This window comes from Juglans regia, chromosome 6 (genome assembly GCF_001411555.2).
Source record: "Juglans regia cultivar Chandler chromosome 6, Walnut 2.0, whole genome shotgun sequence".
NCBI lineage: Eukaryota > Viridiplantae > Streptophyta > Magnoliopsida > Fagales > Juglandaceae > Juglans > Juglans regia.
In genome coordinates this window covers 30,019,465-30,035,958 of record NC_049906.1, presented here as the reverse complement: position 1 = coordinate 30,035,958, position 16,494 = coordinate 30,019,465, and the positions used below count along the sequence as shown (strand labels likewise).

The 16,494-nt window shown below is 41.9% G+C and overlaps 1 protein-coding gene across 1 annotated transcript; it reads left to right on the top strand.

Moving 5' to 3' along the window:
* Positions 1-14,677: 14,677 nt before the first annotated feature.
* On the top strand, positions 14,678-15,902 carry LOC108998074 (LOB domain-containing protein 41-like). The gene is made up of 2 exons (XM_018974528.2): positions 14,678-15,067; positions 15,161-15,902. Exons 1-2 carry the CDS (start codon positions 14,878-14,880, stop codon positions 15,772-15,774), a joined length of 804 nt encoding a protein of 267 aa, XP_018830073.1. The 5' UTR covers positions 14,678-14,877; the 3' UTR covers positions 15,775-15,902.
* Positions 15,903-16,494: the final 592 nt, after the last annotated feature.

The window sequence follows — 16,494 nt, the reverse complement described above, 5'->3', positions numbered from 1 at the left end:
ACTCTTGTTTTATAGAAGTTATCTTCCTTAAGATAATAGCCTTTAACTGTGGATCAATACTCCGATCTCATGGTAGTTATCTGTTGCGTAGTTACAGTTATGGGTTCTTCAGACGTGACCCTCTTGACCCTAGGTTAAAGCTTTGGGTCTGCTTCTTTGTCGTGGGCTTGCTTCTTAGTAGTGGGCTCGACAGCTAGGTGGATCCAAATATCCCTTCCAGTTACCCATCTAATTTTCTTTGTGTTGGCACACGGAAAATTAAACTTTTGATTTTTTATACCCATTGCTTACCCCACTAGTCTGTGGGCGTACATATGTACTTTTCCCTCACCTAGCTAAGGCCCATGCTAGTTGGTGTGCCCGAGCCCATACCCTTTCTTTTTTAAAGGACGTGTCATACGTCAGCCATAACTATTCCTGCTAATTAAATGGTTTTCAAAAGAAATAGTAACCATTGGCGCAGCCAACCTTTCTTTCGGATTCCCAAGAACCTTCATGATTATTTTCCTAGGTTTTGCCTAACACGTTCACTTCTACCCGTGCTTCCTCTTTTTGCCTTTCCTTCTTCTTCTTTGCTCATACTGCATCTCTTCGTCTTCGTCTCGTTTTTCTATTTGCGCCCCGTTCCCATTTTTCTTTCGCATTGTCTTCAAGGACCCTTCTTTCCTACAATGCATGGTCACGATTCTACGAAAGCTTTCCCCAAATCAATGGGTGAATCCTCCCTTGCCCGCAACCCCGCTTTTTTCGACGGATATTCGTGGCTTTCGGTCTTAAACATGGTGGGCCTTGTTGACTTGAGGGAGTTTTTCCGCATCCCAGAATCGGCGGACATGACCGTTCCAGAAGGGGGGTGCATCGACAAAGAGGCCTATGCCGGAGATGTGGCTCTGACGGTTTGTGCCTTAACCAATGGGTTGCGCCTCCCTTTCACTCGCCTAGTATGCAAAGTTTTACACTCTTTGAAGCTTGCTCCCACCCAACTTCACAGTAAGGCGTGGCACGTGTTGATGTGTGCCTGTGTAGTCTTCTGCCTAGTGTTGGAGCCCCTCAGGGAGAAGTACCCGGACTTAACGATGAAGGAATTTCTTTCCTTTTATAGTGTGGCATCTCTGCTAGGAAATATCTGCAGTTTCCGCATTAGTGGGCCACACCTGGCGACTTTTGAAGGGCGTCACTCCTATTCCAAACAATGGACCAATAAGTTTTTCTTCATTTCTGGTAACGGTTGGGAATTTCCCGTTGATGAAATGCATAGAATGGATTACCCTGTTAGGTCCAATTGGGGGCATGTCCCCGATGATAAAAGTATGTTGTTGGAGTTGACTGATAGTCAGATGACCTCATTTCCCCCGCCATCATATATAGGCTTTTTATAGTGCTTAGTCGCGCTCACGTCAGGGGGCCAAGCTCAAATTAGTTCTACCCCTAGTGAAAAGGAATCCCCCCAAACTAGGGGCCAAACGTGAAGTGTTCTCGTAATGAGGGAATGAAGTCTGGTGACGTTTTTGATTCCCCTGTGCTGGGGGTGACTATAGATGCAACTGTTCATGGGGAGGTCACGCCAGTTGCTTCCCCTGTTAGGGCCTCCCCAGCAGCGAGCCCAGGTCTTAATGATCTGGATGCCTTGATAAAGCAGGCTATCGAAGACCTTTCGTTAGCCTATGACTTTGAATTGCCTTCAAGGATGACTCTGTGGACACCCCTTCCTTTGAATTTCCTATTGTTCATGTTGTTGTTGCCACGCCCTGCAACAGGAGTGACTTGAGCGATATATAAGGGGTGCCTGATGCTTTTGTCCCTACTACCGGTGATGTCACGACTGAAACTGAAGGCGGCGATGTTGTTCGTTGTGGGGGGTAGGACTCTTCCCCCACACTCTCTTCCAACTACTGCCTCGGGTGGTGAGACCCTGCCTACTGACCAAGATAAGGTGTCCATTCCTTCATCCAGTCATTTTTCATTTGGTGGGAATGGGAGCACCACCCCTCGCGAGGACATTATTGGTGGTAACTCCTTTGAGGAACGAGTGGACTTGGAGGTAGGCGCCCAGCGTGATGAGCCAAAAGGTGAGAATGTTGGCGCCCAACAAGATGAGCCAGTGGGTGATCAGGTTTGCACCCAGCATGAAGGTAGCCTCTCAATGGGAGTGTTTGCGCTCGAGCTTGGGGCCGTAGTGGCTTCGGACCTGAGTTTGGGGCGGCCAACATGGGCTGAAACAAATGTGATGGGAGACGGTAATGAGGTGGAGGATGCTGGCCCTCACTGCTCTCCGCCCCCATCAAAGGCAGTCGTGGAGATGGTCAAGCACCTAAAGAAAATGTTATCTCCGGTAAGGCTATTTTCTATACTTTTTTTTTTGTGCATGTAGGGTGCTTGTTTTCCATTATGCTTGTACAGAGTTTGGCTAACCCTTTGTTCTTGCACCAAATGTGGATGCCTTGACATCTTGGATAGGGATGAAAGAGCCAACCTAGAGGAGGAAGTTCGTGAGCAGCGGAAGTTTTCTTATTTTGCCAAGCAAGAGACCGACCACCTTAAAGCTGAGAGGGACCATCTACAATGTTGCCTAGAGTAGTCGGACGGCTATGTTCACTCCCTGGAGGCAGACCTTGACTATTTTCATGAGGAGTCGTGCAGCCTACACTTCGAGCTCCTCTGCATCGAGAGCCTCCATGCTCGCAACTGTTTTTCCTTGCATATGGCAAAGATGGAGAAAGCTACAACCAAGGTAGAAGTGTTGCACCTAAGAGGGGCGTTAGACTCCTCCGAGCGATCTCAAGTTAATGCTGACAGAAAATGTAAGGAGGCAGTTACAACCTTGGCTTCTTTCGAAGAAAAGTGTGAGAAAGTGGCCAAGGAGTTAGCCTAAAGAAAATAGGCATTCTGGAAGGAGCCCATGAGAAGGATACAAATATAGCCGAGCTATAAAGGGACCTAGCTCACACACAGGCTAGATACGATAAATATAAAAAGGAATGTGAGGCCATAGACGCTTGCCAAGATCAGACACTAGGGAGTGTGACCAAGCTGGTCGCGCAGGTGAAAAAGTTGTAGGAGGTGTGGGGGAGGTTGGAATCCCAGTTGGTTGCTGCGAATAATGAGATTGTTCTACTGCACCCTTAGTTGTTCGCCGCCACGGTAGTTCAAAACCGGGCCTTTAGGTAAGGGTACAGGGTGGGAGTGGCTTGTTTGTAAGCACATTTGCTGGCCAACCCTAGGGCCATTTTAAGGAATTTAAACTTGAAGGATTTCAAGCCGGATGCTGCTGAGGTCCAGTATGCAGATGCTATGGGTCGCGACATAATCCCTGATGCCTTCCTACGCCCCCCGGCGCCAGAGTGAATTTGCTTTTTATTTGTGATGATTGATGGGCCCCTGTTTTTGGCTTTTTGTAATTACCACCCTCTTTTGGGGTTCTGTGTATCTTTGGGTGCTATCTCTAAACAATTTTATTTTTGGGTCCTTGAATTGGCCTTTTGTTTTTTGAGCATAGTGTTCTGTTGTTTTTGGACAACTTTTTGGCCCTTGAATTGGCCTTTTAACTTTGCGTGAGATTTGTGTCTTAGATAATGTTCCATTTTGCTGCTCTATGTGCTTTTGTTCTTTCGCTCCTCAAGTACTTAGTCTCTAAGCGTTCACTCAGCTGGCTACTGAGTGGGTTGTGGGATCTTCTGACCTCTAAGCCCATTTTGATTACACAAGTGTGAAACTTTACCTTTGGTGGCTAACTGTTGAATGCACCGTGAGTGTCTAACTCAACCTTCGATGGCTAACTTGGAGATAGGGTCGTGGGGTCTTCTAAGCTCCACGCCCTCTTTGATTGTACCGAGAGTGTGTAACTCGACCTTTGGTGGCTTATTGTTGAGTGCACTACAAGTGTGTAACTCGACCTTTGGTGGCTAACTGTTGAATGCATCGCGAGTGTGTGACTCAACCTTTGGTGTCTAACTTGGCGATGGGGTTGTGGGGTCTTTTGACCTCCAAGCCCGCCTAGGTTGCACCGCGAGTGTGTAACTTGACCTTTGGTGGCTAACTGTTGAGTGCATCGTGAGTGTGCAACTTGACTTTTGGTGGCTAACTTGGTGATGGGGTCGTGGGGTCTTCTAACCTCCACACCCGCCTTGGTTGCAGCGCAAGTGCTTAACTTGACCTTTGCTGGCTAACTGTTGAGTGCAACGTGAGTGTGCAACTCGACCTTTGCTGGCTAACTTGGCGATGGGGTCGTGGATTCTTCTAACCTCCACGCCTGCCTTGGTTGCACCACGAGTGTTTAACTCGACCTTTGGTGGCTAACTTGGCGATGGGTTCGTGGGGTCTTCTGACCTCCACGCCCACCTTGGTTGCACCACAAGTGTGTAACTCGACCTTTGATGGCTAATTGTTAAGTGCACCAAGAATGTGTTTAACTTAACCTTTGGTGGCTAACTGTTGAGTGCACCGTAAGTGCACGACTTGACCTTTGGTGGCTAACTTAGAAATGGGGTCGTGGGGTCTTCTGACCTCCACGTCCGCCTTAGTTGCACCGCCAGTGTTTAATTAGACCTTTGGTGGCTAACTTGGCAATGGGGTCATGGGGTCTTTTGAACTCCATGGCCACCTTAGTTACACCACGAGTGTGTAACACGACCTTTGGTGGCTAACTTGGTGACGAGGTCATAAGGTCTTCTGACCTCCACGCCCGCCTTGATCGGGAATGGGCTAAATGCTTACCCACTTTTATTGCCTTAAATTCCGTCAAAATATAAATTTAGAAAAATAAAAGTTTTCTTTAAAATAAATGCATCAGAAAATGAACTTTCTAAGGGTAGAACCCTTTTAGGTGTTCGATATTCCACAGGTGCTGTAGCTCCCTTCCCTCGATGTCTTTAAACCGGTATGACCTTGGACGGCTGCTGGCGGCCACTATGTAGGGCCATTCCCACCATGGGCCAACCTTCCCTTCATCTTGGGTTGTAACCCCTGTTTCCCTCAAGACAAGGTCGCCGACCTTGAATGACCTGGGTTTGACCATTTTGTTGAAGTATTGCTCGACCTTTCTCTTGCTAAGGATGTTCTGGACTTTCGCCTCTTCTCTTATCTCATCGAGTAGGTCTAGTTGCTCGCCGAGAGCTTGGTTGTTCTCTGCCTAGTTAAAGTGGCTGGTACAATATGTGGGCAACCAACTTCCGTGGGGGTGACTGCTTCACTCCCGAATGTCAAAGTGAATGGCGTCTCCCCTGTAAGGGTCTTCATTGAAGTTTTGTAGGCCCACAAGACCCCTGGAAGCTCTTCTACCCACTCGTCTTTCTAGTTGCCCAACTTCCTTTTCAAGATCCTGAGTAGGGACTTATTTGTTGATTTTGCTTGCCCATTTGCCTGAGGGTACCTAGGCGATGAGTACCTTACTTTATCTAGAGTTCTTGGCACCATGCCTTGTAATACTCTAAATCGAACTGCCTCTTGTTGTTAGAAATTATAGTGTTGGGGATCCCAAATCTGCATACAATGCTTTTGCACAAGAACCTGGTGACAGCTTTGGCTGTTATGTTGGCTAGAGCTTCTGTTTTCCCCCATTTCATGAAGTAGTCTACTATTACTATCATGTGCTTTACCCTGCCCATTCCCGGTGGGAATAGTCCGACCAAGTCGGCCCCCCACTGGGCAAAGGGCCATGGGGAGGTTATGGAGGATAACTTTTCTGGTGGGCAGTATGGGACTGGGGCATATGCTTGGCACTGAGTGCATCTCCTAGCAAACTATTTGGCGTCCTTAAGGGCATTGGACCAATAGTATCCTGTCCTTAGGGCTTTTCTCGCTAAGGCTTTCCCACCCGAATGGTTACTGCAGATGCCCTTGTGTATTTCTGCGAGGACATATTGCACTTTTTTGACTAAGATGCACCTTAGTAAGGGAGTTCTGAAACCCTTTTTTTACAAGATGCCGCCGATTTTGACAAACTGTACTGCCTTCCTCTTGATCTTCCTCACCGCCCATTTTCCTTCAGGGAGCTTCCCTTTCTCTAGGTGGTTTTCTATCTCGATGGCCAATTATGGTATCCTGGGTCCCACTTGTGTTATTGGGATCCCGATGGCTGGTACCTTAATCAGCCTCCTCTGTACCTCCTATGGTAATTCTGCATCATCCTTCGCTGATGGTGCCCTCGCCAACCTATCTGCCAAAGAATTGTTCACCCTTGGAATTTTTTTTATGGAAAAGTACTTGAACTGGTGAGGGAGCGCAAGTACTTGCTCGAGATATTTCTTTAGCATCTCCTCCTCAGTGGCATAAGCCCCTATTACCAGGTTCACCACTATCTGGGAATCATCTTTTACCTCGATCTGCTTGGAGCCCAACGCCTGGGAGTGGATAATCCCGCTATCAAGGCCTCATATTTTGTCTCATTATTGGTGATCCCGAAGGTGAGCGTTGCAATATAGTGGTGCTCTTGACTTACCTCTATGACAATATGGATCCCTATGCCGCCCCCGACTCAATAGGCAGACTCATTGACAAAGACTGTCCAAGGTCAGCCGAGGGGTGGCACTGTGACCTTTGTTAGGAAACCGTTAAATTCGGCCACAAAATCTATGAGGTCTTGGCCCTTGATTGAATTTCTGGGTGCATAGCCAATTTCGAATTCACTAAGCTTAATTGACCACACAACTAGCTTTCCTGAGGAATCCGACTTTTGTAGTACTCTCCTGAGAGGATATTTTGTTAATACATTTATTGGGTAAGCTTGGAAGTATGGTCACAGCCTCTTGGCGGCTACCACTAGTGCAAACGCCAGCTTCTCTATCAGTGAGTATCTGACTTCGATGCCCCTTAGGGCACGACTTGGGTAGTAGACTGGCTCCTGGTTTCCTTCCTCCTCCCTCACTAGGACGGCAAAGACAACTTGGGGGGATACCACCAAGTAAACATACAGGATGTCCCCTTGATTAGGCTACCTCAACAGGGGTGGATTGGTTAGGTACCACTTCAATTCTTGAAAGGCTTGGTCGCACTTTTCATTCCAAGGGTGTACTTTCCTTAGAACTAGGAAAAATTGGAGGCATTTATTCGTGGACCTTGACAAAAAACCTGATCAAGGTAGCCACCTTCCCTACTAGTCGTTGGGAGTCATTGATGGTTCGCGATGGTGCCATGTTTAAAATTGCTTCTATCTTCTCTGTGTTGACTTCGATTCCTCTCTCCAAGACTACGAACCCCAAGAATTTACCCGAATTCATCTTGAATTTGTGCAATACTGAGAAGGATTTCCTAAGGTCTACTAGGTGTTGGGCAACTTCCTTACTCTTCACCAGGAGGTCGTCTACGTATACCTCTATGGTCTTCTCAATTTGGTGCTTAAACATTCGATTGACCAACCTTTGGTATGTTGCCCCCTCCTTCTTCAATCCGAAGGGCATCACTCTATAGCAGTAGAGTCCTCTGTCCATTATGAATGACGTCTTCTCTTCATCTACCTTATTCATCCTGATTTGATTATAGCCGGAATAGGCATCCATAAAGCTCAAAAATTTATGCCCAGCTGTGGCGCCCATGATGATGTCAATCTGAAGAAGTGAGAAACTATCCATGGGACAAGCTTTGTTAAGGTCGGTGAAGTCCAAGCACATCCTCCATTTACCATTAGATTTTTTGACAAGCACTACGTTGGAGAGTCATTCGGGGTAGTGCGCCTCTTGTATAAAACCCAGCACTAAGAGCCTATCGATCTCCTCAGCTATAGCCGTGCATTTCTTTGTGCTGAATGACCTCCTTTTCTACTGCACTTTCTTGGCTTCTGGGTTGACGCAGAGGCTGTGCTCTATGACTGTATTATCAATCCCTGACATGTCTTCATGGCTCCAGGAAAATACGTCCCTATATTCAATCAGCAATTGTTTCAGGACCTCTTGGTACTCTGGTGGGAGCTTCGTACCAACCCTCGTGGTGGCGATTGGGCGTTCTGGATGTAGCCTCACTATCTGTAAGGGCTCGTTAGCCTCAGCTTGTAGCAGATTGCTTTCATCCTTGGCTTCTATGTCATGTTCCTTTTCTAATCGAGGCAGTGGTGGCAGCTGCTCCCTTGAGTTGCCTATTGAACATACTATTGGCACCCCTCTCCTTCAACTCCTAGGACTTCGCCGACTCTCGCTTCTGTTGGGAACTTCATTTTAAGGTGGTAAGTGGAGGTTACCACCTTTAAGTTATTGAGGGTTGGGTGTCCCAATATGATGTTATAGGATGACGGGACCTTGACCACTAAAAAGTCTGTCATGCTGGTGACCGTGTGGGCCACTTGCCCCGTCATAACCGATGGGTTGAACAGCTTCTCCTAAAAATCCTTTGAGCGAAAAAGGTGATGGTCGCAATTTATTTGGGTTGATAGCCATTCTGGTGAACACACCCCAAAACAGGATGTCGGCTGAAGTCCCATTGTCGACCAAGACCAGTCTAGTCGTGTAGTTGGCGACTAGTAGTGTGACCACCAGAGCATCGTCATTGGGGTACATAACCCCTTTGCAATCTTCATCCCCAAACAAAATGGTCGGGGTTACCCCTGTCCTGGGATATTTGTGCGGCCTATCCACCATGTATACCTCGTGATACCTCGCTCTATGGGCGTAGGGTTTCCTGCTTGATGCTGTGGCGCCTCCCTTAGCGAATCCGCCTGCTATTGTGCGAATTTCTCCAAGGGCCTGTTCTTGGTCCCTTCTTGTAAGAGGAGAGTTATTCCTTCCTAGTCTTTCTTGCTGCTAATGCTTGGGGCTTCTACTTCACCTTTGCTCTCGTTGGCGATTCTCCTCCCTCTATGGCCTGATGTAATCGGCCAACGTCCTTTCCAACTCCCAGACAGCTCGTCAACCCTCTTCTTTAGGGTGATGCAATCTTTGGTCCAATGGAAATTGGTTTGGTGATACGTGCAATGACGCTGGCCACTGCCTAGCGAATGATCTTGTTTTCTTGTGGCCCTATTGTTTTATTGTACATTGGGGTTGTTGCGGATTAGGCAACACCCTTGGTCTTGTTGATTGGTGTATGGGTTGCGTTTATGATCCTAGTACCCTCAGCCGTTGACCCTTTTGTCTTTATCTCTAGAATTGTTTTGGTTCTTGTTCTCTGGTTTGGTTTACTACTTTTGTGGCTCCAAGAGGGCCTATAATGTGTCCTCCGCTTTAACGAAGTCGTCTATTCGGTCCATGAACTTCCTTAGGGTGGATGGAGTTCTTTTGGCCAGTTCGACCATGAATGGGCTTTGGGGCCAGATTCCACCTAAGAGGGTGGGCAAGGTGATCTTTTTGTCTTGGTCATTTGTGGTGAGCCTCTCTTTGTTGAAGCGGGTTAGCTAGGTTTTCAGGTTCTCGCCTTCCTTCTGTTTTATGGTCAATAGATATGCAACTGGCTTAAAGCGCCTTCTATTTGCCATGAACTGCGTAATGAACTGTTTTGCAAGCTCCTCAAAACTGCCAATAGATCTGGGAAGCAGAGTCTCGAATCAGCCTCGTGCTATTCCCTTCAATGTCAACGAGAAAGTGCAATAAGCCACCTCTCCGGGGAAGTCGTGTAAGGTCATGTGTGCTTTGAAATTTTCGAGGTGATCAATAGGATCCTTGGATCCATCGTATAGGTCGATCTGTGGTATCTTAAATTTAGACGGTAGTGGAACTGCCATGACTTCCTCGTTGTAAGGGAGGTCTGTATGCATGAGGAGCTATTCCACGGAAGAGGAACCACCCATCCTCTTCGCCATCTCCTTATATTTTTCGACCAAATTGCGTAGCTCGTCGTGCATCTTTTTCTTCTCAATCTCTTCACTATTTACCCCTTTCCGCGCTGTATGCATCTCTTTCAGCTTGCCTGTTCTGGGCCAGGGGCTTATACCTCTTCCTTTTTAACTCCTCGTTCTCCTTTTGCAGTTACTTAACAACTAACATCACTTGATCACTTGCTTCAGCCTTTCTTCTGTTTCCTCTAACCTCACCTCCACTTCTGTCATGCTTGTTTCTGGATCTTGGTGTATGTGTGATCGCGTGACGGTTGGCATGTAAAAATCACGTTTAATGTCTGTCAGAAGATCCTACAGACGGCACCACTGTAAAGGATGTGTTGCACACTATCAACCATACGGATGACCTGTAACAACGAAGAGACAGCACAAGTTGCCCTGGGTAGATTCTAATGTTTAAATCAATAACACAATGTGAGAATAAATATATATAAATATGAAGATGATTCTGTCTGTTACCTCTCATAAGTTATTTATAGAAGGACGTGGACGTGGACGTGGACGTGGGGTGATGGTAATTAACTCTTAATCCATCATTCTCGTGTGTATATCATTCATGATCCCTTACTAATCGAGTGAGGAGATAACTCTTGTTTTATAGGAGATATCTTCCTCAAGATAATAGCTTTTAACTATGAATCAATACTTCGATCTCATGGAAGTTATCTACTACGTAGTTACAGTTACGAGCTCACCAAATGTGACCCTCTTGATCCTAGGCTAAAACTTTGGATCTCTTCTTTATCATGAGCCTACTTCTTAGTAGTGAGACTGGACAGCTAGGGAGATCCAAATATTCCCGCCAGGTGGGTTCCGTGGGATTTCTTCCGGCATGCATGCACATGAAAATTAGAAAGAGAAATCTATTTGTTATTCACCTATTAAAAAGTTATTGTTTAGAATTTATTAGACGAACGGGTAAGAAGATTTCCTCTTTCCTCTTTCCTCTTTCCTCTTCCTTTTTAATATAACTACTTTTCTAAAGTTGGAATAGAATAGAAAAGCAAAAGAGACATTCAATACGAAGAGGCAGACATTATTAGGAAGAGGCATAAGGTACACTCATTTAATTCGATAAGATCGACATCCGACGCATCACCACCTGCTGCTAAAACAATTGGACTTGCTTTTATTTAAATAAAAAATAATTGATGTTTGTTGTATAAGTGGACTAACACATAGTAAGAGTAGTCGGTGAGATGGTTTTGAATGTCTTGCTCCCGAAATGCTTAACACATGGCTATTTTATTTTATTTTATTTTATTCAGTCCTCGATTTTCTTAATACTCAGTCATGGATTTAATTATTCCTATCCACTAAATTAATATCACAAAGGATAAAAGAGATTAGTCAATTGTCCAGAAGACTAATCAAACAGAAGCTTCTAAAAGAAATTAATTAATCAATAATATAATATACAGTTTTAAAATATATAAATCTTAAACAATAAACACTTATTTAAAAAAAAAACGAGATTTACAATTTTAAAATAGATTTTTTATATAATTTTCATATTTACCAACTTGTTTTAAAGAATGTACACAAGATTTGTACACTTTTTCTTTGAAGTATAACTAAGTTTTTTTGAAATCACTGCATAGAATATTTAAATATAATTAAGATTTATCAACATGTAAAATATTTAATTAAATAAAATAAAATATATAGTCAATATTCGAACTCATGATTTATATTATGATATCGTATGAAATGGTTACTTATTTTTAAAAAGTTTAAACTAAGAAGTGTTTAATTTCACCTTATCATTATAATTTTTTAAAATTTTTATATAAATATAATAAATAATTTATTTTTTAAAATTATAAAATAATATTAATATTAAAAAATAATATTTTTATAATATTATATTTAATTTTTAATTTTAATCTTACTCATTTAATTTATTGGACTTACGAGAAAAATGAACTTTGAAAGAAAAGACGAAAGATAAAGAAGGGAAGGAAGCGTGGGCTCCAGAGTTACTGGATAAGTATTGAAAATTTGAAAGAACTTAAAAGCCAAAAAACGGGAAACGGGAAAACCATTGGGTCGGCCGCCAAACACCAAAGGGCGCCCACAGTTGTGCGTAATCTTTCGATCAAATCCAGGTACGGATTCCACAAAACAGGGAGTGGACCGGCACAGGCAGGCGGCGATCTTCGCTATCACTCCACCGGCACAACATCTCACACGCGCTTATTTCCACGCGGCTGTTTTTTTTATTACATATATATATAGAAAAAAAAAAAAAACAATTTTTGTACAATTTTCTAATATGATTTTATTAAATTTATATGATTTTTTTTATGACTTTGAATTTTAAAAATAATCATATTTTATTGAAGAGTTTAGTAAAAATCATAAAATAATTATGTACATATCCTTTCTTTTATTTTCTTTTTTTAATTCTACTTTTAACATTTGTGTAATATATGTATTAAATATGACATACATTTTGCTTAAAAACAAAGAGAATTCTATAAATTATATCATCATCCTACTCTTATTTCAATATTTCACCACCATGAGATGATATTGATTATCAACTTTTGAATTCTTATTTCAAAGAAAATAAGGTACTTGATCCATGAGTGATGAAAGGTGCAACATTTTGTATTGTAGCAATCTAACAAGTTCTCGTATCCAAATTTTGATATTACATAACATTATTTAAAGATGTCCCAAAATTCGTACAAGAGAGATGAATTTCTTTTATTTGAGGTTTAGAGCCACGATCAACACTCAAGAGACTCCGAGCAAAGACTGTATTAGAGGACCTCTAAAAACTTTTCAATCTTTGATTGTAAATAGTACAACACGAACTAATTCTCTTCCATTGGGATGGATAGAGAAAATGTTTTCAATCCACCCATAGGCTTCTTTGTCTTGTCTATGAATTAGATGAAAGATCACGTGCATACATGCATGCAAAGGCTAAGGAAAGGGTCAAGGAGGCCATGTCCACCAAAACAAAACTCTCCTATTCAGCCCTAGAAAATGGGTAAAAATGCTCATTTGTGTTCTAAGTATGCTTACAAAACCCAAGTTCTGTAAAACTTGGGAACATATATTTGAGTTAAAATTAAAAAATCTCATTAAAAAATAAAGGTATGTATGCAGACGGTCTTTAGATCTATCACATTTTTAACAATGGTTTACAAGCAAAATTAATAAATAACTTTTATTTACGAGTCAGTATAAATGACATATTTTATATCACTGATATAATAAGATTTAATTTATAAAAAATATCTAAAAACTTTTTGACTGGATATATTTTTAGATGTCCTCATATCAAACATGACATCATAAACCAAAACAATGCATTTAAAGTTCCACCAATACACTATAAAAACTATTTCCTTTTATGACTGGTTTGGTCTTCACTATTGTTGATATTCTATACAGACAAACGTCTAACAGACAATATAATTTATCTAAACAAAGACTCAAGCTCACCCTTTATAGAAAGAGACGACTCAACCTCTACAGATAAATGTTCGAGAGACAAATTTTTTTTTTAAATTAACAATAAGAAAATCAAAACGGAAAACAGTAAGATAGATACGAAAAAGAACGGATTACAGTTTGGACCAACTCTGGTAGACTTTGAAATTTATGATGGCCTGCAAAGACAAACACACTTGTTTCTTTTTAATTACGAATATCATATCTGAAAAGTCTTGTGATGGCAAGTTCGGTGTATGGTGTGTGTCGAGAAAAACTACCGGAAGGGGTGGTACGTAAGGACCATGCACGGTAATTTTTGCAAAACTATAACTTTCTTCTAAAATATTTTTGAGCTGTAAATCTACTTGTACTGTGCGTGTCTCTAAAGAGTTGTCGAAAAATTGTAGGTCTATCTTTTTCGATCTTAAAGAAAACAAAATAAATCTTAGTAGACAAGGTGAGTGAATAGATGAATGAGAGAAGGAGAGGGAGGAGGAAGAGAAAGCCAAACCCTCAATTCCAGCAAAAATCAAATCTGGAGTCTTTGATTTTTTACAAGAGAGAGAGAGAGAGGGGGGGAGGAGGCGCTTAGAGTTTTTTCTTTAATTGTCCTAGTTGAAAAAAGATAAAGATCTATAAACTTAAACCTTATAGGTTGATGATCTAATGTAAACAAAAAAAAAAAAAAAAACATATTAGTGAGCTAGATAGTGCTTCTCTCATGTCATTTTCAAGTAAAATGAATTATTTTCAAAATTTTGAAACTGATGCGTGCTGAACGGATAGTAAAGAATGCGAGTAGGATTGGTTCCGGAGCATAAGGGAAGTTATGCCACAATGTGGCGACTCGGTCACACTCTGAGCACTGGACGTGGTTACACGTGTTGTTCCTTCTTTTGGACCAATTTGCATGGGTTTTTCTTCTTTTATCAGTCCCCTTCCTATTACCTATAATTACAATGCAGCCACGATGAAAAACATGAAACAACCGTTGTCTTTCTCAAATTCTTGAAAAAATACACGAGCCTAGAATTTTTATAAAATTAAAAGAAAAATAGTTTTAAATATTTAAAAATGAAAGAATGCTTTATATTAGTTACTGTTTATTTTTATACTTTATATTTATAATTTTTTTATAAAATGTGAAGGTACTTTTTATAGAATATATAATATTTTTTATAAGGTGTGAGATATGGAATGATAAATAGTAACTGATAAAAAAATTTATTTTTTAAAAGTAGAGATTTTTTTTTCTTTTATTTAACCCTCTAGAATTTTTATTTGAAAACACTTAAAAGAATATGCTTCAATGTAAGGCTTTTTAAGAGATGAAGTTACGTGGAAAGTTCCGATACTCCTCAACATTAGATATGTTCGACGACGAAGTATTTCACTGAGGTAGGGCAAACACGACATTTCGCTACATCAGAAATGATATCATGTCTCATTTTCTCGGAAACCAGCCAACCTCCACAATACCATTTTCTCGGAAAAGAAACTGCGGCCCCCCCACAAACCCACGTCCTCTCCTCGCTTACAAAATGCCTCCTCGCCGCCTCCACCGGCCAGCTCATTTTTCTACCCTAGAATATCAGACAAATTCCTTTGGTTCTCCCTGTATATTGATTTTCTCACCTTTTTCTTGCTGAACAAACATAATACACCTGAACATGCGAATGAGTTGCAACGGTTGCCGAGTCCTACGCAAAGGCTGCGGCGAGGACTGCACCATCAGACCCTGTCTCCAGTGGATCAGAACCCCCGAGTCCCAAGCCAACGCCACTGTTTTCCTTGCCAAGTTCTATGGCCGCGCCGGCCTCATAAACCTCATCAATGCCGGACCCGAGCATCACCGTCCTGGTGAGCAGTTTAAATTCCGTTTTCTAATTCAAATTCGTTGATGAAATAATGAAACGTATATGTTTCTAATTCAAGTTCTATTTTTGGTTGCAGAGATATTCAAATCCTTGCTATACGAAGCTTGTGGGCGGGTTGTGAGCCCGATTTACGGGTCAACCGGGTTGTTTTCGTCCGGGAGCTGGAATCTCTGCCATGACGCCGTGGAAGCCGTTCTTAGGGGGGCTCCGATCATGAAAGTATTGTCGGAGTCGGTCGTGAATCCGCCAGTTCAAGCCTGCGATATACGCCACGTAGTAAAACCAGCTCCTTCCGATCAACTCCACAAGGTCAAAAAGTCTCGAAGCAAGGTCAAGAGCTCGGTCGTTAAGCCGCAACCGAAAGCGAAGCCGGAGGTGGATTCTGCTTCTATCCAGTCACCGGGAAACAGCGGCTCAGATCGTCAGTTGTGGTGTGACAATGACCTTGGTGTGTCGGTGAGTCGGAACCCAAGTCCCGGAGGCAATAGCACAGAAACTGACTGTATTTCGGCCGAGACTGTGGAGGCGTCGCTGTTCGCGAAACCGGACGAACAAGCCGATGGCTGCAGCGACGTGGACTTGGAGTTGACATTGGCATTCGGCAATTCGGAACACGTAAAGAGGGAGGAGCAGAACAACGGGTACGATAATGACACGTGTAAGAAGCTAGTGGGGTCTCAAGCGGCTTAGATGATATTTTATTTTTTGGTTAATACTGCAGAAATTGTATATTGTATGCAACAAAATTACCAATGTTACAGAATATTAAAATGTCCAATGTCTTTTTCTTTATAGAAATGTCATTTATCTTCATTTTCATGGAGTTTTTCTTTATCAACATCTCAATTGCCCAACTTTTCACAATAAAATATATATGTTGAATGGATGCTCCTTATTATCATAGAACTTAATTTAAAAAATGATTTATTCAGATTAAGAGCACTAGCATTAGTTTCTCTATATGCATATGCATACGTAAAATTACATCTTTTAAAGATTACTTTTTCATATCAAGAAAAACTTCCGCATTAGATTATGCATCTTTGATCCAAATAATAATAATTTATTTATTTGCTTTTTTCTTAAAATGATTTTTTTCTTTCGGATTTCTTTCAGTTGGTGTCAAGGGAGAGAGTAAAGAGAAAGAAATGTTTCGAGAAAATGTTTGTTTCCATTGGTGTCGAGAGAGGAGGAGAAGAGAGAAAAAAATAGTAAAATAAGATTTGAAGAATGAATAGTACATCTTCAAATTTGTAGATACATTGATCATAACTATGTAAATTTTTAGATATACATAATCTAATGCACAAAAATATAGATGCTAATGCTCTAAGGACATGTAAATTATGCGTAGACACTTTAATAAAAAAAGTAGAATTTATATGAAAAAAATCACTTTTTAAGAATGAT